The 26,086-nt window shown below is 40.3% G+C and overlaps 1 protein-coding gene across 2 annotated transcripts in view; it reads right to left on the minus strand.

The window, feature by feature from the left end:
• The window catches only part of ADAM10 (ADAM metallopeptidase domain 10), an 853,517-nt gene that overhangs the window by 103,447 nt on the left and 723,984 nt on the right, over positions 1-26,086 (minus strand). For both annotated transcript variants that reach the window (XM_053717527.1, XM_053717526.1), the window contains exon 9: positions 5,895-6,058. In XM_053717527.1, the coding sequence (XP_053573502.1) occupies positions 5,895-6,058 (164 nt within the window). The remainder of the gene's footprint in view (positions 1-5,894; positions 6,059-26,086) is intronic.

The following is a 26,086-nucleotide window of genomic DNA, read 5'->3' on the forward strand; positions in this document are numbered from 1 at the left end:
AGAGGAGACAACCCTCGAATAATGAGCCATAACTCTCTCAGGAAACTGCAGCCCCACAGTTCTGAAAAACTAAGTAAACTTCTCAACCCGAAAAAAGAGAAGTAGCAGTAGTTTTCTAATACAGAGAAAACAAACAAAAACAAAAGCCTGGCACAACATCCAAATTGTGCATACACGTACCTCAAAAAATAAGAATGAGGACACAGAGAGGAAACCACAATTCCCAAACAAAATTTCCACCTAGGTTAAAAAAAACGCTTTATCCGAAAAGATAACATGAATCACACTGCAAAGCCCAGAGTACCCGAACTCACCAAGCAGAGTATATAACAAAAAATCTATAAACTCTTATGGAATGCTAAGGCTCAAACTGAGCCTGCTGCAAAAACCTTAAAACAAAGATAAAGCTCCAAGAAGAGCAACAGATTTCAAAAGGCCTGATACTAACCAGGTTCTGACAAAAGTATACACGTCTGGCATATCCGCCAGACACTTGTGTAAAAAAATGTTTTAAAAAAATAACGCAGAAAACTGACCCTTCAGAGAACTGACTGACAAACCGTCCTCCAGACAGACCTGGAGAAGGGCAAAACCCCTAGGAATTCTGACCCTACATCCAAGAGAAGTTCACGGATTCACACCAATCAGGGAATTTACGCCATACCTTATGGTAAAAACAAACAAGAAACAGACTTGCGAGCCTGAATCATGATCTCAATGACTGATTCTGAAAAACCACGCTCAGATAAAACTAAGCAATCAATCTCCAAGCAGAAAGATTCAGAGAAAAAGAAGTTGAATGAAAGAAAAAACCCTGAACTAGAAGGTCCTTTCACAGGAACAACCACCAAGATGGAAAAAATACATCTCCGCTAGGTCTGAAAACAAGATCATGCGAGACAATGCAGGAACGAATAGAAAAATACAAGTGTTTTAGTGTGGCTCTAGTTGAAACCCTTGCTACATATACTTCCCTGTTCTCACAACAGGAAAAAAAGGTGATTTTTTGGATAGAAAATAGTGTATATGTGCGCTAGAAGAAAGCTTTCTTCTAGCGCACATATACACTATTTTCTATCAAAAAAATGCAGGAACTTATAACAATACTGATGTTCACTCCCATTTGATACGAGCATTGACTCGTAGAGGAGAGCCATCAGACTGAAATCCCAAGGAACCGCCAGGGTATTTAGCAGAGCAGCCTGCTAATCTCTGACCCTAAACATAACCTGGAAACTTGGCGTACTGTTATCTCCAACTCCAGCACCCCCCATGTAAAAGTTAACCTGGAGAACCCCTCCGGGTAAACCCACTCCCGGGATGAAAAAAAAACTAACAGCTCAGGAAGTCTGTACCCAGTAGACATCTAGATCTATTCTCCAAGACAGATGCACAAGATCCTCGGTCCACAATCTGAACATGCATAACCGTAGACTCTCAGATGGATCGAGCAAAGGGATGATGTCCAATGAAGCAATCATCAGACCATACCATACATTGGACTCCAAAAAGAGCCAAACAGTAGTGTCTCGAAGTGGAAAGAAGAAAACATCCTCTATTTCCTGACCTCTGTCCAAAATATCTTCAGAAAGAAGGAAACCAATCTGGTCCCTAAAAAACTCTCTGTAGCTGAACCAAGGGACCCCATTTTCAGATTCACCTCCATTCGAGGAATGAAGAAACAACAAAATCTCAAACAAAGTTTGCATGCTGAAAAGATGGTGCCTGAACCAATATGGCGTCCAGGAATGACCCCACAGCAATTCCCTGAACCTGATACCTGCCAATACAGCCCCTCTGAAAACCATGGCAAGGTGAAAGGGAGAGTCCCAAACTGAAAGTGTTTGACAGAAAGACAAACCTCAGGAACTCGCAAATACGTGTACCCCAGGACTATGCTCACTATGAACTGACCCTCCTAGAAAGGAAGAAGTAAACCACTGGTTTCCAATTAAAGAACAGTACCCCGAGACATCCTGTTGACACACTCTAAGGTCTACTACAGGACGAAATTCCCTCCTTTTCGGGAAACGTAAGAGTAATGATAAAATCCTAAGCCTTGTTCTTCTTACAGGGACTGGAACTATCCCTCACAGGGAAAGAAGTCCCAAAAGAACTACAAAAAAAAAAAAAACCTCACAATTATCTGACCTGTAGATAAAAATGAGAGGAGGAATCTGCCTCAAGCAGGGAAGGAATGACTACCACATAGAAATCCTGAAGTACTATGTCCACAGACGATCTGGGACATCCCGCATCCATGCCTGAAGAGAAAAAGAAATAATGAACCCCCCACTGGGACCAATCCCGGACCGGGGGCAAAACTCCTTTATCAGAACAATTCCTGCAGATCAGTACCAAACAAGACCTTACCCTTGTATGGATGCATCAGAAAATCTGTAAAAATCCACTATCCAAAACGCCCCGCGGGCTAGTACAGTGAAGCCAGATATCGTGGCTCCCAGCTGAAAATACTTGGTATCATCAGAAAAAAAGAAGTGGCTATCTTAAGAGCCTTAAGTCTGTACTGGATCTGCTCCAAAGGAGTCTCTACCAGGCTGGCATCCAAAAAGGCATTGTAACAATAATATGCCGAACTTGATACAGTAACCATACAAACTTCTATGTAAGTCACCAGGTTAGCCCAATGATCCTGAAAAGAACAGCTATCCTCTCTAGGTATCATAGCTACTAGCCAGAGTAGAAATGCCCTACTACTTTAGGCACTGTGCACCCTAAAAGGAAACAGCGACAGGAAACATCCTTTCAAAAATAGAAAATGGGGAAAAAAGTAATCCCTGATTTCTCCCATTCCTGTGAAAAATTTCCTAGCACGGTCTGGAACGGAAAAAACTTCCCTAGAAGAATCCCAGAATTTACAAAATTTTCTATTTTCTAAAGGTCTACAATGACATACGTATCGGAGTCACCCCAAATTAGCCAAAACCCTCTAACCATACTGAAGGTGTTCAAACTTAAATCTGAAGGATAACTTTTAGCATCAGATGAAGGAATTATACTGTCCGAAACGGATATATCCCCATCAGAAGCTACTAGCTACTGCACCACATCAGGCTAAGAGAGATAGCAACATTATCAAGCAGAATAGAGTAGAAACCTTACTATCTGAATATTTAAAAATATCCTCTTGGGCCTTCCCTGAAGGAAAGGCAGAAAAAGCCACAGATATTGAGAGAATACCTGAGCATCAAAATTTGCTGGCAATACATTCCTCCAGGAGATTGAGAGAAACCGCAGGGCACTGCATGTGGCACAAAATAGGCTTGGGACATTAAGGAGAAAACTGTGGCATAGCCTGAACAGTATCATCCTGGGAGACATAAAAACTCAGAGGGCAACAATCTCTCTACATATGCAATAGCTAAACATGCAGATAAAATAAATTAAAAAAAATAATAGCATATGAAACTCTTTTGCCAACATGAGGGACAGATAATCCATCAGCACCTCAAAAAACATTTGTTCCTAAGAACATAAATTGAATATTTAAATATGTAATAGGAAAAGCAAACTGCCACTTTAACAGAAGAAGAGAAAACGACAGCAATAATATAGTTAACACTACACGGAGAAAACCACGGTATAGAAAAATAAATGACTTATTATGCAATATCCCTCACAAGGAATATAAAGACTTTCAACATTATGTGAACAGAAAACGTCTGCAATAATATTTCTCCCAGATCTATATTTACTCCGTTTTCCACCGGAGTAGACTAATAATGTGGGGTCACATGACCGGACCAAGCACGAGAGAGAATGGCGCCGTATCTCCTTCACAGTGAAGGAGGCGGGGAACACGGCAGCAGAATGGAAATGAAGCGCGAACATTTAATGACATTGTGCTTTATACTTCCAGCCGCACATCACCATCAAGGTCTCCCATACAGGACATAATTGTAAAATTCCTGCCCCAATACTCAGCGCACTTATACCGCACGGACTACTAGAGAGACAATGTCTCAAAGGCGCCTCCGTTAGGGATCCTAGAACGGAGTGAGAAACATCTCAATGGCGCCAAACAAATGCGCAGACAAGGCAAACAGCACGCTCTTTCCAAATACCGTGCCTGTACATTACAAAGCTACAGTTTAACACTCATATAATCCATCAATAGAGGAGTCAATTTTAACCCCATTAGGTACCTTTCATATAAGCATATGCGCCCAAATATCAGGGGGATCCATATTAACCCCTAGTCTCCTGCGACCATAAAGTGCCTGCAGCCTGCCAAACATATCCTTTACACAGGATATATATGTCCCACATAACGTTGCAAAGAGGTTCTTAACCCTTTTAGTGCCTGTCTCCCAGCCCCAGAAGACAAAAAGGGACTTACCTGCATTCCAGCCGTCTGGCAGTCAGACGACTCACAAAGTATGAGAGGATGCCGCTCCTCACAAAGACATGTGTAAAAAGAAAGACCTGTGTAAAAAGAAAGACCTGTGTAAAAAGAAAGACAAAGTAAACTTACTCAGGCTTTCTATACCAAGGCAGCTTTTCAAGTTCCTAACTGCTTTAAAGCTACCCCAGCCCTGCTGAAGAAACTAACGTGGAGTACCGCTATACCCAAACTGTGATGGAAGGCCAGAGCAATCTTGCCCAGACTTCAAAATAAAAATAAAAATCTTGATAGAAGAATCTTAATCAGGACACCTAATTACTTCACCACCTCCTTGCACTAGAGGCAAAGAGAATGACTGGGGGTTATGGGTAGGGGAAGTGACATATATAGCAGCTTTGCTTTATTGCTCTTTGCCTCCTCCTGCTGGCCAGGAGTGATATTCCCACTTGCACATGATGATTTCGTGGACTCACCATATCTTAGGAAAGAAATACATATATTTAAATTTTATACATAAAGCGCCAAACCATAGCTGAGAGTGTCTTAAATAATGATACATACTTCCCGAAAGACACCCATCCACATATAGCAGATAGCCAAACCAGTACTGAAAGCTATCAGCAGAGGTAATGGTATATAAGAGTATATCGTCGATGTGAAAAAGGAGGTAAAAGATGAATCCCACAACCGATAACAGAGAACCCTTGAAAAGATTTCCTGCGAGGGAAACCATAAAATCAAATAGGCGATACTCTTCACATCCCTCTGACAAACACTTTACTCTGAGAGAATTGGGCTTCAGAATGCTTAGAAGCGCTCATCACAGAAGAAATCATAAAAATCAAGCACAAACTTACTTCACCACCTCCATAGGAGGCAAAGTTTGTAAAACTGAATTGTGGGTGTGGTGAGGGGTGTATTTCTAGGCATTCTGAGGTTTGGGAAACTTTGGCCCTCCTGGTAGGATTGTATATCCCATACGTCACTAGCTCATGGACTCTTGCCAATTACATGAAAGAAATATAAATTTGTACTGAAATATACTTTTATTATAAGGTCCATTTAATGCATCAAAATTAAGAAAGCTAATGTGGTTCTCTTGATATTAACCTTATCTGAAGGACAACAATTCCCACGGGGTAGAAAGCAGTTATTTGTTTAAAACATAGCATTGCTTTGCTTTTATCATGCTGTATGTTAATTTAATTTAGGAGTATTTAAATATACAGTATAATATTTCAGTAATGTTAGGCAATACTTTATTTACATAGATACATAATAGTTCCTAGAGGAAAACACTCTAAATGAATTAGGATAATAGTCCCAACTTAGAGGAAAAGAAGAAAAAAAGGAACAAGGAGAGAAAGCTAGAGACAGAGGGAGAGAGAGAGGGAGAGAGAAAAACAAAGACAGAAAGACAGACGAAAAAATAGGGAGAAAGAGAAAGTTTAAGAAAAAAATAAATAAAAAAAAATTTAAAAGTAAGAAAAAAAGAATAAAAAAAGAAAAAAAAATTAAAAAAACTTACTGGAGAACCAAAGTTATGTCCAACTTCATGTGCAAATGTGATATGTGACACTTTAGGAGGAACATGAGAGCCATAGTTCTGAACGGTGATGATTCCAGTGTTCAGTGACTTCTTTTTGCCATCAGAGTACAACTTGCTCTTCTCACATATCCCACCGGAGCTGCCTGAAACCAGCGCAGACAGCAATTACTTAGCCTATCAGCATTTAATGAGAAATAACAGCAATGTTTGTAAAAGAATGCACACTGATTTTAAACTGTTATGGGTGTACACACAAAAAATTGTGTCTGTGTTAATGTGGATGAAAGGAAAGTGCCAGCTATTATATACATTTTTATGTGAAACACTCTACTTTATATTTATACTTCATAATAAATGGATTTCTTCACACTAACAATATTATATTGAGGCAGTATATGCATTTTGACTGCAAATTAACCTGAACTGCTGAATGAACCAATATTACATCTATGGCAAAACCAGGAGTGTCTGTGCATCTGGCATAACACATTATTTCTCTCAGAGCAATAAGATTTTTTTTTACACTTTACCATTCTCCAGAAATATCCACGATGAGATCATCATCCCTTAGAGTCTTGTTTCTAAACCTGTACCCCTGGGGGATCATTGGCAAAAAGTACTCTAGTACTTGCCCATTAATTAGTGTTTGCCCTAATGCAGCTAAGGTGAATATTTAGTGTATCACAGAAATCAGTGTCTCATTTATACCCTCAAGTACCCCCAACAGGTCACATTCTTATTACCTGCCAGGGCAAGTCAGCTGCTCACTCACTGTGACTAACTCACCTGTATAGAATCTAACCAATTAGTGAAATGTGAGATTTGGAGTTAAAGTGTCACAGGGAAAGTGCCAGATCAAGTGTATATCACTATGAAAAAGTGTAAGAGAAATGCCAGATATTGGGCACAGTGAAATATCACAAGCAAAATATGCCATGATGAAGTGTGCCAGGTAAAGTGTTCTTTATCCAAGTCATAATGAAATGATAAGCTATGTATGTGAGGAAGTTTGATGCAGAAATGTGTATTTGTTTTTTCTAATGTATGTCTTAATATTAAACTGTGTGTGTGCTGTGTGTTTTCTCCTTAAAGAGACAGTATACACCTATTTTAATTTAAAAGAATAATATGAAGAGGTACGGATATAAAAATCCAGTATAAAATCTTTTAAAAACGTACTCAGAAGCTCCCAATTTAGCACGGTTGATAAGATTAGTCTGGAACATCCACTGAAAGGGGCTGAGAGCAGAACCTCCTCTGCATATGAATAGACCGATTATACAAACAGACGCAATGTGAAGTCTGTATACATCCGTATACATCTAAAACTTTGGGGCTTGGTTAGAAGTGTGAAAAAAGGAAATGTATGCTTACCTGATAAATGTATTTCTTTTACGATATAACAAGTCCACGGATTTCATCCTTACTTATGGGATTACGCCTCCTGTTTAGCAGGAAGTGGCAAAGAGCACCACAGCAGAGCTGTATATATAGCTCCTCCCTTCCCTCCCACTCCAGTCATTCGACCGAAGTTAGGAAGAGAAAGGAAAAGCCAAAGGTGCAGAGGTGACTGAAGTTTAACAAAATTAATTACCTGTCTTAGAAATGACAGGGTGGGCCGTGGACTTGTCATATCGTAAAATAAATACATTTATCAGGTAAGCATAAAATTCCTTTTCTTTTACAAGATATGACGAGTCCACGGATTTCATCCTTACTTGTGGGATACAATACCAAAGCTATAGGACACGGATGAAAGGGAGGGACAAGACAGGAACCTAAACGGAAGGCACCACTGCTTGAAGAACCTTTTTCCCAAAACCAGCCTCAGATGAAGCAAAAGTGTCAAATTTGGAAAAAGTGTGAAGAGACGACCAAGTCGCAGCCTTGCAAATCTGTTCAACAGAAGCATCGTTTTTAAATGCCCATGAGGAAGTAACAGCCCTATTGGAATGAGCCGTAATTCTTTCAGGTGGCTGTTGTCCAGCAGTCTCATATGCCAGACGGAGGATACTCTTCAGCCAAAAAGGAAGAGAGGTAGCCGTAGCTTTCTGACCCCTAAGCTTTCCAGAAAAAAACAAATAAAGAAGATGATTGACGAAATTCTTTAGTTGCCTGCAAGTAAAACTTCAGGGCACGGACCACGTCCAAGTTATGCAACAAACGTTCCTTCTTAGAAGAAGGATTAGGACACAATGAAGGAACAACAATTTCCCGATTAATATTCTTATTAGAAACAACCTTAGGAAGAAAACCAGGTTTGGTACGTAAAACCACCTTATCAGAATGAAAAGAGTCACATTGTAACGCTGAAAGCTCAGAAACTCTACGAGCAGAAGAAATAGCCACCAAAAATAAAACTTTCCAAGATGATAACTTAATATCTATGGAATGCATGGGTTCAAACGGAACCCCTTGAAGAACATTAAGAACTAAATTCAAACTCCAGGGTGGAGCAATTGGTCTAAACACAGGCCTGATTCTGGTCAGAGCCTGACAAAAAGACTGAACGTCTGGAACATCTGCCAAACGCTTGTGTAGTAAAATCGACAAAGCAGAAATTTGTCCCTTTAAGGAACTTGCTGATAACCCCTTCTCCAATCCTTCTTGGAGAAAAGATAAAATCCTGGGAATCCTAACTCTACTCCATGAGTAGCCCTTGGATTCGCACCAATAAAGATATTTACGCCATATCTTATGGTAGATCTTTCTAGTGACAGGCTTACGTGCCTGAATCAAAGTATCAATGACCGAATCAGAGAACCCCCGCTTAGATAAAATCAAGCGCTCAATCTCCAAGCAGTCAGCTGCAGAGAAACTAGATTCGGATGGCGGAAGGGTCCCTGAATGAGAAGGTCCTGCCTCAATGGAAGCTTCCACGCCGGCAGAGAGGACATGTCCACTAGATCGGCATACCAAGTCCTGCGAGGCCACGCAGGCGCGATTAGAATTACCAAAGCCCTCTCCTGTTTGATCCGTGCAATCACCCGGGGAAGGAGAGCAAATGGTGGAAACACATAAGCTAGGTTGAACGACCAAGGCATCTATCAGTTCGGCCTGAGGATCTCTGGACCTGGATCCGTATCTTGGGAGCTTGGCATTCTGACGAGACGCCATCAGATCCAATTCCAGTCTGCCCCATCTGAGAATCAGAGTGGCAAAGACTTCCGGATGGAGTTCCCACTCCCCCGGATGAAACGTCTGTCTGCTTAAAAAGTCTGCTTCCCAGTTGTCCACTCCTGGGATGTAGATTGCTGACAGATAACAAGAGTGAGCCTCCGCCCATCAAATTATCTTGGATACTTCTGTCATCGCTAAGGAACTCCTCGTTCCTCCCTGATGATTGATGTAAGCCACAGTCGTGATGTTGTCCGACTGAAAACGGATGAATTTGGCCGAAGCCAACTGAGGCCAAGCCTGAAGCACATTGAATATGGCTCTCAATTCCAGAATATTGATTGGAAGTAGAGACTCTGAGTCCACACACCCTGAGCCTTCAAGGAATTCCAGACTGCACCCCAACCTAGTAGACTGGCGTCCGTTGTCACTATCACCCATGAGGATCAGCGGAAGCACGTCCCTTGGGACAGATGATCTGGCGACAACCACCAAAGAAGAGAGTCTCTTGTCTCCTGATCCAGATCTATCTGAGGAGACAAATTCGCATAATCTCCATTCCACTGCTTGAGCATGCTCAGTTGTAACGGTCTGAGATGAAAACGAGCAAACGGAATGATGTCCATTGCCGCCACCATCAATCCAATTACCTCCATGCACTGAGCCACTGATGGCCGAGGATTGGACTGAAGGGCTCGGCATGTATTCAGAATATTTAACTTTCCGACCTCCGTCAAGAAAATTTTCATGGATAAGGAATCTATAAAAGTTCCCAAGAAGGGAACCCTTGTCTATGGAAGTAATGAACTCTTTTCTAAATTCACCTTTAACCCGTGAGTCCTCAGAAAGGACAGAACCATGTCTGTATGAGATTTTGTCAGATGGTAGGACGACGCCTGGATCAGAATATCGTCCAGATAAGGCGCCACTGCAATGCCCCGTGGCCTGATAACCGCCAGAAGTGACCCTAGAACCTTTGTGAAGATCCTGGGTGCTGTGGCCAACCCGAAGGGACGAGCCACAAACTGAAAATGTTTGTCCAGGAAGGCAAACCTTAGGAACTGGTGATGATCCTTCTGGATAGGAATATGAAGATATGCATCCTTCAAGTCCACGGAAGCCATATATTGACCCTCCTGGATCAATGGCAGAATTGTTCGAATAGTCTCAGTCTTGAAGGATGGGACTCTGAGAAACTTGTGTAGACTTTTTAGATCTAAAATAGGTCGAAACGTGCCCTCTTTTTTTGGGGACCACGAAAAGATTGGAGTAAAACCCCTGTCCCTGTTCCAGTATTGGAACTGGACGAATTACTCCCATAGTAGAGAGGTCTTTTACACAACATAAGAACGCCTCTCTTTTTATCTGGTCTACAGATAATCGTGAAAGAAGAAACCCCCCCCCCTTGGGAGAGAATTTTTGAATTCCAGTTGATACCCTTGGGACACGATTTCCAGTGTCCAGGGGTCCTGAACATCTCTTACCCAAGCCTGGCCAAAGAGAGAAAGTCTTCCCCCTAATAGATCCGTACCCGGATTGGGGGCCGCCCCTTCATGCTGTCTTGGTAGCAGCAGCGGGCTTCTTGGGTTGTTTACCCATGTTCCAAGCATGGTTGGTTCTCCAGACGGACTTGATCTGAGCAAAATTCCCTTCCTGTTTAGTGGAAGAGGAGGAAGAAGAGGGGACTCCTTTGAAGTTCCGAAAGGAACGAAAATTATTTTGTTGATCCCTCAGTTTAGCTGTTCTATCCTGAGGTAGGAGATGACCCTTACCTCCCGTAATGTCAGAAATGATTTCCTTCAAGTCAGGCCTGAATAGGGTTTTTCCTTTGAAAAGAATAGCCAAAAGCTTTGACTTGGATGACACATCAGCAGACCAAAGTTTTGAAAGGCAGCATCTGTAATAAAAGAATTAGCCAGCTTAAGAGCCTTAATTCTATATAAAATTTCCTCTAAAGGAGTCTCCGTCTTAAGAGACTCTTCAAGGCGTCAAACCAGAAGGCCGCCACAGTGGTAACTGGTACAATGCAGGCCGTCGGTTGTAAAAGGAAACCCTGATGAATAAATGACTTTTTTAGAAGACCCTCCAATTTCTTATCCATAGGGTCTTTAAAAGCACAACTGTCCTCAATAGGAATAGTTGTACGCTTAGCCAGGATAGATATAGCTCCCTCCACCTTAGGGACTGTTTGCCAAGAGTCCCGAACAGTGTCAGATATGGGATCTTTCCCATTCCCGCGTAATAATTTCCAAGATTCTCTTAGGAACCAGAAAAACATCAGAGTAAGCAGGCACCTCTAAGTATTTGTCCATCTTACACAATTTCTCTGGTGGTTTCACAATAGAGTCACAGTCATCCAGAGTCGCTAAAACCACCCGAAGTAACAGGCAGAGGTGTTCAAGCTTAAATCTAAAGGACATGACGTGCGAGTCCGTCTGAGGTAACAAACTTCCCGAATCGGAAAGTTCCCCCTCAGACAGAAGTTCCCTGACCCCCAATTCAGATCCCTGTGAGGGTACATCGGAAATAGCCAACAAAGCATCAGAGGTCTCAGTATTCAAATTGACTTCTGTCCTGCTGCGTTTGCCCTGTAACACTGGCAACTTAGATAAAACCTCTGTAAGGGTAGATAACATAACTGCAGCCATATCCTGCAGAGTAAATGAAGTAGACGCGGTTGAAGAACCCGGCGTCGCTTGGGTGGGCGTTAAAGGTTGTGACGCTTGGGGAGAAAGTAGCAGCATACCCTGATTCTCATCAAATTGAGAAGCATCCTTAGACACACTTTCCTTAAAGAAAATCTGCTCTTTACATTGTAAGGCCCTTTCAGTACATGAGGGACAAAAAGTAAGAGGGGGTTCCACAATGGCATCTAAACACATAGATCAAGTACTTTCCTCAAGTTCAGACATGTTAAACAGACAAGCAATAATAGTCGTTCTTTACTTGATATATTGAGCTCTGAAGTCAAATTACATAGCCAAAAAATTTGAACTAAAAAAAGTGTACTGCGCCTTTAACCCCTTAATGACCGAGGACGTGCAGGGTACGTCCTCTTAAAAAAGTCACTTAACGACCAAGGACGTACCCTGCACGTCCTCGGTTTGGAAAGCAGCTGGAAGCGATCCTGATCACTTCCAGCTGATTTCCGGTTATTGCAGGATGCCTCGATATTGAGGCATCCTGCAATAACATTTTTTACCCCTCTGGTGCAGAGAGAGCCACTCTGTGGCCCTCTCTGCACCGGACATCGATGGCCGCATTCGTTGGTGGGTGGGAGCTGAAGTGGGAGGTGGGTGGGCGGCCATCGATGGCTTCTTAGTCAGAGAGGGGGGCGGGATCGGTTGCGGTATCGCCGGGGGCGCGGGCGGGCGCGTGTACGGGGCGGGAGCGGGTGGGAACCGCTACACTACAGAAAAAAGGTACAAGTTGATTGTAAAAAAATATAAAATAAACTTATTTTTTTGAAAGCATCTAAGGGATCAGGAAGGGGTGGGGGGTTGGTATTGGGGGGGGGGAAGCTACACTACAGAAAAGGGACATTTTTTTTTATATATAACAGCATATTTTTCACTAAAATGGGTACTGGCAGACAGCTGCCAGTACCCAAGATGGCGCACATTAAGTCAGAGGGGGAGGGTTAGAGAGCTGTTTGGTGGGGGATCAGTGAGGTTGGGGGCTAATGGGGATCCTACACATAAGCATATGTAAATATGCTAAAAAAAATGCACAAAAAAGCCAAAATTTTCCTTTTATTTTAGTACTGGCAGAGTTTCTGCCAGTACTTAAGATGGCGGGGACATTTGTGGGGTAGGGGAGGGAAGAGAGATGTTTGGGAGGGATCAGGGGGTCTGATGTTTCAGGTGGGAGGCTGATCTCTACACTAAAGCTAAAATTAACCCTGCAAGCTCCCTACAAGCTACCTAATTAACCCCTTCACTGCTAGCCATAATACACGTGTGATGCGCAGCGCCATTTAGCAGCATTCTAATTACCAAAAAGCAACGCCAAAGTCATATATGTCTGCTATTTCTGAACAAAGGGGATCCCAGAGAAGCATTTACAACCATTTGTGCCATAATTGCACAAGCTGTTTGTAAATGATTTCAGTGAGAAACCTAAAATTGTGAAAAATGTAACATTTTTTTTAATTTGATCGCATTTGGCGGTGAAATGGTGGCATGAAATATACCAAAATGGGCCTAGATCAATACTTGGGGTTGTCTACTACACTACACTAAAGCTAAAAATACCCCAAAAAGCTCCTTACATGCTTCCTAATTAACCCCTTCACTGCTGGGCATAATACACGTGTGGTGGGCAGTGGCATTTAGCGGCCTTCTAATTACCAAAAAGCAAAGCCAAAGCCTTATATGTCTGCTATTTCTGAACAAAGGGGATCCCAGAGAAGAATTTACAACCATTTATGCCATAATTGCACAAGCAGTTTGTAAATAATTTCAGTGAGAAACTGAAAGTTTGTGAAAAAATTTGTGAAAAAGTGAACGATTTTTTGTATTTGATCGCATTTGGCGGTAAAATGGTGGCATAAAATATACCAAAATGGGCCTAGATCAATACTTTGGGATGTCCTCTAAAAAAAAATATATACATGTCAATGGATATTCAGGGATTCCTGAAAGATATCAGTGTCCCAATGTAACTAGCGCTAATTTTGAAAAAAAAACAGAATTTATGTTTACCTGATAAATTACTTTCTCCAACGGTGTGTCCGGTCCACGGCGTCATCCTTACTTGTGGGATATTCTCCTCCCCAACAGGAAATGGCAAAGAGCCCAGCAAAGCTGGTCACATGATCCCTCCTAGGCTCCGCCTTCCCCAGTCATTCGACCGACGTAAAGGAGGAATATTTGCATAGGAGAAATCATATGATACCGTGGTGACTGTAGTTAGAGAAAATAAATCATCAGACCTGATTAAAAAACCAGGGCGGGCCGTGGACCGGACACACCGTTGGAGAAAGTAATTTATCAGGTAAACATAAATTCTGTTTTCTCCAACATAGGTGTGTCCGGTCCACGGCGTCATCCTTACTTATGGGAACCAATACCAAAGCTTTAGGACACGGATGATGGGAGGGAGCAAATCAGGTCACCTAGATGGAAGGCACCACGGTTTGCAAAACCTTTCTCCCAAAAAAAGCCTCAGAAGAAGCAAAAGTATCAAATTTGTAAAATTTGGTAAAAGTGAGCAGTGAAGACCAAGTCGCTGCCTTACATATCTGATCAACAGAAGCCTCGTTCTTGAAGGCCCATGTGGAAGCCACAGCCCTAGTGGAATGAGCTGTGATTCTTTCAGGAGGCTGCCGTCCGGCAGTCTCATAAGCCAATCTGATGATGCTTTTAAGCCAAAAAGAGAGAGAGGTAGAAGTTGCTTTTTGACCTCTCCTTTTACCAGAATAAACAACAAACAAGGAAGATGTTTGTCTGAAATCCTTTGTAGCCTCTAAATAGAATTTTAGAGCACGAACTACATCCAAATTGTGCAACAAACGTTCCTTCTTTGAAACTGGATTCGGACACAAAGAAGGCACAACTATCTCCTGGTTAATATTTTTGTTAGAAACAACTTTCGGAAGAAAACCAGGTTTAGTACGCAAAACCACCTTATCTGCATGGAACACCAGATAAGGAGGAGAACACTGCAGAGCAGATAACTCTGAAACTCTTCTAGCAGAAAAAATTGCAACCAAAAACAAAACTTTCCAAGATAATAACTTAATATCTACGGAATGTAAGGGTTCAAACGGAACCCCTTGAAGAACTGAAAGAACTAAATTGAGACTCCAAGGAGGAGTCAAAGGTTTGTAAACAGGCTTGATTCTAACCAGAGCCTGAACAAAAGCCTGAACATCTGGCACAGCCGCCAGCTTCTTGTGAAGTAAAACAGATAAAGCAGAAATCTGTCCCTTCAAAGAACTTGCAGATAATCCTTTCTCCAAACCCTCTTGTAGAAAGGATAGAATCTTAGGAATTTTTACCCTGTTCCATGGGAATCCTTTCGATCCGCACCAACAGATATATTTCTTCCATACTTTATGGTAAATTTTTCTAGTTACAGGCTTTCTAGCCTGAATAAGAGTATCAATGACAGAATCTGAGAACCCACGCTTTGATCAAGCGTTCAATCTCCAAGCAGTCAGTTGGAGTGATGCCAGATTCGGATGTTCGAACGGACCTTGAACAAGAAGGTCCCGTCTCAAAGGTAGCTTCCATGGTGGAGCCGATGACATATTCACCAGGTCTGCATACCAAGTTCTGCGTGGCCACGCAGGAGCTATCAAGATCACCGAAGCCCTCTCCTGATTGATCCTGGCTACCAGCCTGGGAATGAGAGGAAACGGTGGGAACACATAAGCTAGGTTGAAGGTCCAGGGCGCTACTAGTGCATCTACTAGAGTCGCCTTGGGATTCCTGGATCTGGACCCGTAGCAAGGAACCTTGAAGTTCTGACGAGACGCCATCAGATCCATGTCTGGAATGCCCCATAATTGAGTTATTTGGGCAAAGATTTCCGGATGGAGTTCCCACTCCCCCGGATGAAATGTCTGACGACTCAGAAAATCCGCTTCCCAATTTTCCACTCCTGGGATGTGGATTGCAGACAAGTGGCAGGAGTGAATCTCCGCCCATTGAATTACTTTGGTCACTTCTTCCATCGCCAGGGAACTCCTTGTTCCCCCCTGATGGTTGATATATGCAACAGTCGTCATGTTGTCTGATTGAAACCTTATGAATTTGGCCTTTGCTAGTTGAGGCCAAGCCTTGAGAGCATTGAATATCGCTCTCAGTTCCAGAATGTTTATCGGGAGAAGAGATTCTTCCCGAGACCATAGACCCTGAGCTTTCAGGTGTTTCCAGACCGCGCCCCAGCCCACCAGGCTGGCGTCGGTCGTTACAATGACCCACTCTGGTCTTCTGAAGCTCATCCCTTGGGACAGGTTGTCCAGGGTCAGCCACCAACGGAGTGCATCTCTGGTCCTCTGATCTACTTGGATCGTCGGGGACAAATCTGTATAATCCCCATTCCACTGACTGAGCATGCACAGTTGTAATGGTCTTAGATGAATTCGCGCAAAAGGAACTATGTCCATTGCCGCAACCATCAAACCTATTACTTCCATGCACTGCGCTATGGAAGGAAGAAGAACAGAATGAAGTACTTGACAAGAGCTTAGAAGTTTTGATTTTCTGGCTTCTGTCAGAAAAATCTTCATTTCTAAGGAGTCTATTATTGTTCCCAAGAAGGGAACTCTTGTTGACGGGAATAGAGAACTTTTTTCAACGTTCACTTTCCACCCGTGAGATCTGAGAAAGGCTAGGACAATGTCCGTATGAGCCTTTGCTTGTGGCAGAGACGACGCTTGAATCAGTATGTCGTCCAAGTAGGGTACTACTGCAATGCCCCTTGGCCTTAGCACCGCTAGAAGGGACCCTAGTACCTTTGTGAAAATTCTTGGAGCAGTGGCTAGTCCGAATGGAAGTGCCACAAACTGGTAATGCTTGTCCAGAAAGGCGAATCTTAGGAATCGATGATGTTCCTTGTGGATAGGAATATGTAGATACGCATCCTTTAAATCCACCGTGGTCATGAATTGACCTTCCTGGATGGTAGGAAGAATTGTCCGAATGGTTTCCATCTTGAACGATGGAACCTTGAGAAATTTGTTTAGGATCTTGAGATCCAAAATTGGCCTGAATGTTCCCTCTTTTTTGGGAACTATGAACAGATTGGAGTAAAACCCCATCCCTTGTTCTCCTAATGGAACAGGATGAATCACTCCCATTTTTAACAGGTCTTCTACACAATGTAAGAATGCCTGTCTTTTTATTTGGTCTGAAGACAATTGAGACCTGTGGAACCTTCCCCTTGGGGGTAGTTCCTTGAATTCCAGGAGATAACCTTGAGAAACTATTTCTAGCGCCCAAGGATCCTGAACATCTCTTGCCCAAGCCTGAGCGAAGAGAGAGAGTCTGCCCCCCACCAGATCCGGTCCCGGATCGGGGGCCAGCATCTCATGCTGTCTTGGTAGCGGTAGCGGGCTTCTTGGCCTGCTTACCTTTGTTCCAGCCTTGCATCGGTCTCCAGGCTGGCTTGGTTTGAGAAGAATTACCCTCTTGCTTAGAGGATGTAGAATTTGAGGCTGGTCCGTTTCTGCGAAAGGGACGAAAATTTGTTTTATTTTTAGCCTTAAAAGACCTATCCTGAGGAAGGGCGTGGCCCTTTCCCCCAGTGATGTCTGAAATAATCTCTTTCAAGTCAGGGCCAAACAGCGTTTTCCCCTTGAAAGGGATGTTAAGCAATCTGTTCTTGGAGGACACATCCGCTGACCAAGACTTCAGCCAAAGCGCTCTGCGCGCCACAATAGCAAAACCTGAATTTTTCGCCGCTAATCTAGCTAATTGCAAAGTGGCGTCTAAGGTAAAAGAGTTAGCCAACTTAAGTGCTTGAACTCTGTCCATAACCTCCTCATAAGAAGATGCTTTATTGAGCGACTTTTCTAGTTCCTCGAACCAGAAACACGCTGCTGTAGTGACAGGAACAATGCATGAAATTGGTTGTAGAAGGTAACCTTGCTGAACAAACATCTTTTTAAGCAAACCCTCTAATTTTTTTATCCATAGGATCTTTGAAAGCACAACTATCTTCTATAGGGATAGTGGTGCGTTTGTTTAGAGTAGAAACCGCCCCCTCGACCTTGGGGACTGTCTGCCATAAGTCCTTCCTGGGGTCGACCATAGGAAATAATTTCTTAAATATAGGGGGAGGGACAAAAGGTATGCCGGGCCTTTCCCATTCTTTATTTACAATGTCCGCCACCCGCTTGGGTATAGGAAAAGCTTCGGGGGGCACCGGGACCTCTAGGAACCTGTCCATCTTACATAATTTCTCTGGAATGACCAAATTGTCACAATCATCCAGAGTAGATAACACCTCCTTAAGCAGAGCGCGGAGATGTTCCAATTTAAATTTGAATGTAATAACGTCAGGTTCAGCTTGTTGAGAAATTTTTCCTGAATCTGAAATTTCTCCCTCAGACAAAACCTCCCTAGCCCCTTCAGACTGGTGTAAGGGCATGTCAGAACCATTATCATCAGCGTCCTCATGCTCTTCAGTATCTAAAACAGAGCAGTCGCGCTTACGCTGATAAGTGGGCATTTTGGCTAAAATGTTTTTAATAGAATTATTCATTACAGCCGTTAATTGTTGCATAGTAAGGAGGATTGGCGCACTAGATGCACTAGGGACCTCCTGAGTGGGCAAGACTGGTGTAGACATAGAAGGAGATAATGCAGTACCATGCTTACTCCCCTCACTTAAGGAATCATTTTGGGCAACATTATCAGTGGCATCATTGTCCCTACTTTGTTTGTCACATTCATCACATATATTTAAATGGAGAGGAACCTTGGCTTCCGAACATACAGAACGTCGTCTATCTGATAGTTCAGACATGTTAATAGGCATAAACTTGATAACAAAGCACAAAAAACGTTTTAAAATAAAACCGTTACTGTCTCTTTAAATTTTAAACTGAACACACTTTTTTACTGAATATACGCAAAAGTATGAAGGAATTGTTCAAAATTCACCAAAATTTCACCACAGTGTCATAAAGCCTTAAAAGTATTGCACACCAATACTTTAACTTTAACTCTTAAAATAACGGAACCGGAGCCGTTTTTACATTTAACCCCTATACAGTCCCTGGTATCTGCTTTGCTGAGACCCAACCAAGCCCAGAGGGGAATACGATACCAAATGACGCCTTTGTCAGAGTATATGAATATTATGATGAATATTACATATGTGTACATATATATATATATATATATATATATATATATATATATGTATATTTTATACACTGTATATGTTAGATGAGACCTCAGGATTAATTGAACATGAGTTTGTTGAACACAGCTTCTAATACACGTCTATCAGGATTGACGATCAGTAGAGCCTTTTTGAAGCATGACCCCTGTAGTGTAAAACACACAAACATTTCTTTTCTAAAGGAAATAGCTCAGTGACCCTATTCATTTGACTATATATGCAGATTTTTATAACTTCAGAACATTTGGTGAGGTGAGAAAAGAATGTGTTCAAGGACCCCTTTGGAATTTGACACGTGTAATACAACAGTTCTATCTCACTGAATCTCTATTTGAAGACGTACTGCAAAACCCCCTCTTGGGGGAAGGTGACACAAATAAAATTAAATACATTTTGCAAGGGGAACAATGCCAGTTTTCCATGTATGTTTGGAATGATTCATGATATATATATATTAAAATTAAGCACATTGTATTAGGTGGATGATTGCTGCAGGGGATATTCATATAGGAAATAAATTCAGATATACATAGAAATGATATATATGTTTTGAAAACACAAAAGATCTTACTTAACCTCTGTGTGTTTAAGAACATGAATAGATGTTTATGGACCTGAAGAGAAGTGATCATTAACATTTATTTTTTATTTCAGATCTACATAAACAGGATTTATGTATTCAGGAAGAAATACACAGAAATATTACATACTACATCTGGGTGAATGCAGTATATCAGGAGTTTTAAATACTACCAATCTGGAGATATAAAAATAAGCTGTTATTTGCAAAGAAATGCCAGAATACTGATACAATTATAATGCATTTTAAGCTAATAATTAACAGTGTTAAATTATTTTAATATAATGTTAGATATATGTGATGTCTCATATCAAAACGATCAGGAAATTAATCTGATGCCGCTTCACCTATAATTGATATTGGGAAAGACTGGTGCAAGACATTATGGCAGTTATTATACATTTTAAAGAAAGATGTTTTAATGTATAACTGTATTTCTTTGTCATGCTGCATTTATTTGTACTGTCTAATTATAATGCTGCCACCCGGTGTTGCCACGAGAGAACTACAGCCAGAAAGATTTTTGGCTGTTGGAAATGGAATATCCAGTTAACCAATAGAGGGACAAGGTTTCGAAGGGCCACCCATATTTCACACCAATGATTACAATAATAAGTTGTATAAAGAAGGAAGGAGGGACACTGGTCTAGAGAGTTTTTGAACTGACTGAAACTGTTTTGCGTGGGACACAGTCAAACTACAAAAACAAAGTGGGCCATATTTCTCCTATTCCATTGCAATTACACTTATTTTATATGAGGTGTGAAATTGGATCCGTTGCAAAAACTGGGAACTGGATTGCTGTTATTTGGTGATGTATATAAAAGTTTTACTATAAAATAAGTTATATGCATAGTCAATTTGTATTTAATAGATTTAAAGAAACAGTGTGTTTTAGTTAGCATTTCACAGCCTATATATATATATATATATATTGTTTAAATCTGTATCTGATTGACCAAGTAACTCATCTATGCAAGTTCTGATATTGTCAGTTAATTTTGTATTAGGATAAATTGCAGTTAAATAGCAGAATATATATATTATCCTATTGTTTTATAAACACTGTTTAGAATTGTATTGCTTGGATGTTAAAGGTTTTTAGTCCCATTGTGTTAAATAAATAAAAGGCTGAATTGTGAAGGTATATCTTTCTGGGTTTTGTAAGAAGGATAGCATATCTTAAGAGTTGGTTTTAACGCATATAAATTTTGTTTCATTTCCTTTTATTGCAAATATACTTCAATATGTTTATGGATATTAACTAAATAAAAGAATTCAGATATTTATATTAATTGTATGGTCTAGTAGGTGCATGGTTGATAAGGGTTTCTATTTCTTTGTATTGTGTTTATAACCCTGCCATAAACTTATATATATTATTTGGATAGCACTGCTAAGATTTTCATAAATATACTGACACCTTCAATAAGCTTTTTCAGTGGATCTGAGCTCCTCACACATGCATCTGCATGCCTTGCTTCTCAAAAAACAACTGCGCATTAGTGGCGCGAAAATGAGGCTCTGCCTATGACTAGAGAAGGCCCCCAGTGAAAAAGGTGTCCAATATAGTGCCTGCCGTTTTTTTAACAGAATTCCCAAGATTAAAATAACTCTCCAAAGTTGTAAACCAATAAATATGCTTATAAAGTAATCGTTTTGGCCCAGAAATATGTCTACCAGTCTTTAAAGCCCTTGTGAAGCCCTTATTCTTATATTGAAAATTAAGAAAATGGCTTACCGGATCCCATAGGGAAAATGACAGCTTCCAGCATTACCAAGTCTTGTTAGAAATGTGTCATACCTCAAGCAGCCAAAGTCTGCTCACTGTTTCCCCCAACTGAAGTTAATTCCTCTCAACAGTCCTGTGTGGAAACAGCCATCGATTTTAGTAACGGTTGCTAAAATCATTTTCCTCTTACAAACAGAAATCTTCATCTCTTTTCTGTTTCAGAGTAAATAGTACATACCAGCACTATTTTAAAATAACAAACTCTTGATTGAAGAATAAAAACTACATTTAAACACCAAAAAACTCTGAGCCATCTCCGTGGAGATGTTGCCTGTGCAACGGCAAAGAGAATGACTGGGGAAGGCGGAGCCTAGGAGGGATCATGTGACCAGCTTTGCTGGGCTCTTTGCCATTTCCTGTTGGGGAGGAGAATATCCCACAAGTAAGGATGACGCCGTGGACCGGACACACCTATGTTGGAGAAAATGGTTTGAAAATAGCAAAGTGCTACTTGTATTTATGGCCCTATAAGTTACAAAAAAAGCAAAGAAGATGTAAACATTGGGTATTTCTAAACTCAGGACAAAATTTAGAAACTATTTAGCATGGGTGTTTTTTGGTGGTTGTAGATATGTAACAGATTTTGGGGTTCAAAGTTAGAAAAAGTGTTTTTTTTTCCATTTTTCCTCATATTTTATAAATTATTTTATAGTAAATGATAAGATATGATGAAAATAATGGTATTTTTAGAAAGTCCATTTAATGGCGAGAAAAACGGTATATAATATGTGTGGGTACAGTAAATGAGTAAGAGGAAAATTTCAGCTAAACACAAACACCGCAGAAATGTAAAAATAGCCTTGGTCCCAAACGGACAGAAAATGGAAAAGTGCTCTGGTCACTAAGGGGTTAAATAATAAAAGCGCAACAAATGTACTGCAATCAGTCAACACAACTTTCGCAACAATAAAAAGTGCCCTTATGTGCCCAAATTAACTTAATATTGCTCAGTTCTTGGAAAAGTTATATATCAATTTCTGTCAACTTGGATCCAATTTTTAACACACTTCAGGCCCCTGCACCTCGCCACAGCTCTGCTGCGGCGCCTACCTGCCCCCGGATCCACCAGAAGAAGCGCTCCCAAGTCTCTCTGTACCAGACGAGTGCAAAACTGACTTAGGCGCCACCTGAGCCTCAGGACCCTGCTGCCGATCCGGAAGAATACTGCGCTGCTGGGCGCACAAAAATAGGCCCCGCCCACCGTGGGCGTACCTCGAGCCATACTGAGACCTGCATGGGACGACAAAACATCATGTCGGTCTTCCAATTTTATACTAAAAAACGCCATGTGCCCCTCTTATACACGCACTTTACATAATAAAAGTGCAACAGTATTGACTATCTCTGTCAAGTTAGCTATGAAGCCATAATAACGTCATGCAAACTGCATCTCCCAGCGTCAGCCCACACAGTATATTTAAAGTGAAAACACCAAACACACTATTAAACAAGCAAAATAAAAGGGAATTCCAGGTACACCATTTCTCCTATAGTGCATACTGATTTACCGCTCCCCAGTTAGAGAATAATGTCAGCCTGTTCTGATGTATCAAGTCTCCCCAGAAACAAATGACTGAACATACATCAATGCTGCTTGTAGCATGACACAGTTCTCCACACTGAAGATGTTTCTTTACACTACCTTCAACTGCTCTGTGGGAACCAGCAGGATCTTAGATAACGTTTGCTAAGATCATCAACATCAGGGCAGAAAATAAGATGTCTCCACTCCTCTTGGGAAGTTATAGACTGACAATTTCTCCCTGAGAAAAATAGTACTCACTGGCACCATTTTAAAATAAAAAACTTCTTGATTGAAGAATCTAAACTAACACCTCACTATACCTCTTCCTATCACTAACACAGGCAAAAAGAATGACTGGGGTGGGAGGGAAGGGAGGAGCTATATATACAGCTCTGCTGTGGTGCTCTTTGCCACTTCCTGCTAAACAGGAGGCGTAATCCCATAAGTAAGGATGAAATCTGTGGACTCGTGATATCTTGTAAAAGAAATGTTTTATTTAAAAATAAGCAATATAAAAATACTCCCAGATGGCCATATGAAGAACTGCATTTTGGAACATGTAGTCCCTGGGTAAACCATAGTAACCAGCAGAAAGTCAGGGACAAAGCTCACAGGAACTTCCTATGTATGTCAATTAACCAACAGTTTTTTTTTTTTTACTCATTGACATGCTATCCACATGCCACACATAAAAAATATCCCTATATGAGGATAGAGACACACTGTAAGGCCCCTAGGCCTGTAAGGCCTTAGGCAAACGTCTATTTGGATTAATGGTAGAGCCAACTATGCTTCAAGCTAATGTCCACAAAGGCTACACAGACAAAAAAAAAAAAAAAAAGACATTGCATTGAGCAAGTAAGCACAGAACATCCAGGGAAAAAAGCACAAGCAGCACAGTGAAAGTGGAATAAAAGAAAACAATCTACTTATCCTAACTAATGTAGCATACAGGTAATAGTATATACAAACCATTATCTGTGAATACATCTATCATACACCTCTATAGCCAAAATGCTACTGAACAAGCCTTTAATTTATTACACCTGCTTGCTTCTTTTGAGCATGCTCAAAATAATCAAAATCTGCAACTTTCAGAAACGTCAAAATGAAATGTGTGTGGGTGCATTTCAATTTGAAATATAGCTGCAAGCAGCAAAAGAGGTGGCCACATGTATCACCTTTGCAATGGCATACAAGCTGTTAAGTCGCAATATATAGCTATACAGCAAATTTAAAAGATTTAACATAAGCGGTTGCAAAGAAATCACATTTTCAAAATTTTCGCGTAAACCAATATGACTGACATAGCTTGTGAACAAATGTGACTATGTTACAATATAAGATTATACAGAAAGTTTCACAGTTCTAACATAAGGAGTTGCAGATAAAATAGATTTTCTAAATGTTTGCATAAAACAAAATGGCTGCCAGATCATATGATATACAGCCTCCATATTATGCACAATAATTCTCACCATAGATGTCAATAAACATGGCAAAAATAAAGCATTTTTGTAAAACGGTTGTTTTATTATTAATTTAAAAATATTGTTAAGCGTTTTTGAATTCAAAATGGCTGCCAAACCACATGACCTATCAACTTCTCTTGAACAAATCTGAATGTTGGTCATAAGATAACTCTATAAACAACATTTCAAGTCTGTCCCATAAGCGGTTTTGGAGAAGAAGATTTTTGTAGCTTTTACAAACAGTACATACGAAACAAAATGGCCGCCAAGCTATGCAAAGTATGGCTTTCAAATTACACATACTAATGCTCACTATAGACCTCTACAATTTTCAGAAGTTTTATGAAAATTTGTAAATGTTTTATTTTACAAAGGCGACAGCGCAGTGTGAATTTTAACTGCAATTTTGTCTATGAGGGTTATGACTATGTGAAATGATGTGTCTATTACACTGTAATATTGTTAAATATTGTAAAACTAATGCATAAAGTGCAAATGTACGCAATTAAATGTCGATAAAAAGGTTAATGTCTCACAGCAGCCATGTTGATTATGGAAAAATCACAATTTTAACAAACTTGGTAGAGGACCTTGTAAGGAGTATATGTGCAAAATTCTGCCTTATTGCACTAACCGGTTTAAAAGAAGATGTTTAAAATTTTCGCTAAATGCAAGATGGCTGCTACAACATGTGACCAAGGAACTTCTGCTGAACAATTGCAAATCTAGGTCATAGCAGCACTGAGCACAGCAAGTTTCAAAACTGTAACATAAGCAGTTCCAAAGCAGTGTTAATTTTGACGGCAAGTTTCAATTTAGTCTTAGTTTTAGTCTTTTGACTAAAATGCCATTTTAGTTTTAGTCATATTTTAGTCATCTGAATTGTTTTAGTTTTAGTCTAGTTTTAGTCGACTGAATCTCCAATACATTTTAGTCGACTAAATCTCCAGTAGATTTTAGTCAACTAAAATCTAAAGGGTTTAGTTAAAGTGTAATGCATTATTTAAGCATTTCTCTATCATTTGCAAACTGATTATATACTCCAGGAGTAAACATAACACCTGTTAATATTTATGGTATTAAGGTTTAAACATGCAATACAGACACAGATTTAGCCGTTGTGATATGTAACATCTTTATTAAACTTAAAATGAAATAAAACCAAGTTTCATAAACAAAAAGAAGTGCAACTTTAAAATATAAAAAAAACAAAACTGTATTGGCTGTATTGAACATATTACCCAATATAAAAACTTTAACAGTTCTCTGTTAATAATTAAAACAAGTATCAAGAAACTCAACACAACAAAAAGTTTCTGCAGCTAGCACAGGCACAGCATAACTTAAACCTATATTCGTGGTTTATGCTTATTTCTATAGGAAGAATCAATTGATTGTTCACAGATTCAAAAACGTTTCGGCAACAATATTAGCACTGCTCTAGAACTTCCAAACCTATTATAAACTCCTGGAGTAAAGGTTTATTAACCTGTTTTCTTTTATGGTATTAAGGTTTGAACATGCAATACAGATTTAACAGATTTAACTGTTGTGGTATATAACATGTTTATCTTAAAATTTTATAAAATGAAGTTTTGTAAATTTTACAAAAGAGCAGTAATTGAATATGGATTGATTATAACAACTTGCATAAAATGTTTTTGTCAGCAAATTTTGATTTAGTTTTAGTCATAGTCTTGGCTAAAATGTCATTTTGATTTAGTTTTAGTCATAGTCTTTTGACTAAAATGTCATTTTAGTTTTAGACGTATTTTAGTCATTAGAATTTCTTAAGTTTTATAGTCATTTTAGTCTAGTTTTAGTCGA

The sequence above is a fragment of the Bombina bombina genome, chromosome 6 (assembly GCF_027579735.1).
Source record: "Bombina bombina isolate aBomBom1 chromosome 6, aBomBom1.pri, whole genome shotgun sequence".
Taxonomy (NCBI): Eukaryota; Metazoa; Chordata; class Amphibia; order Anura; family Bombinatoridae; genus Bombina; species Bombina bombina.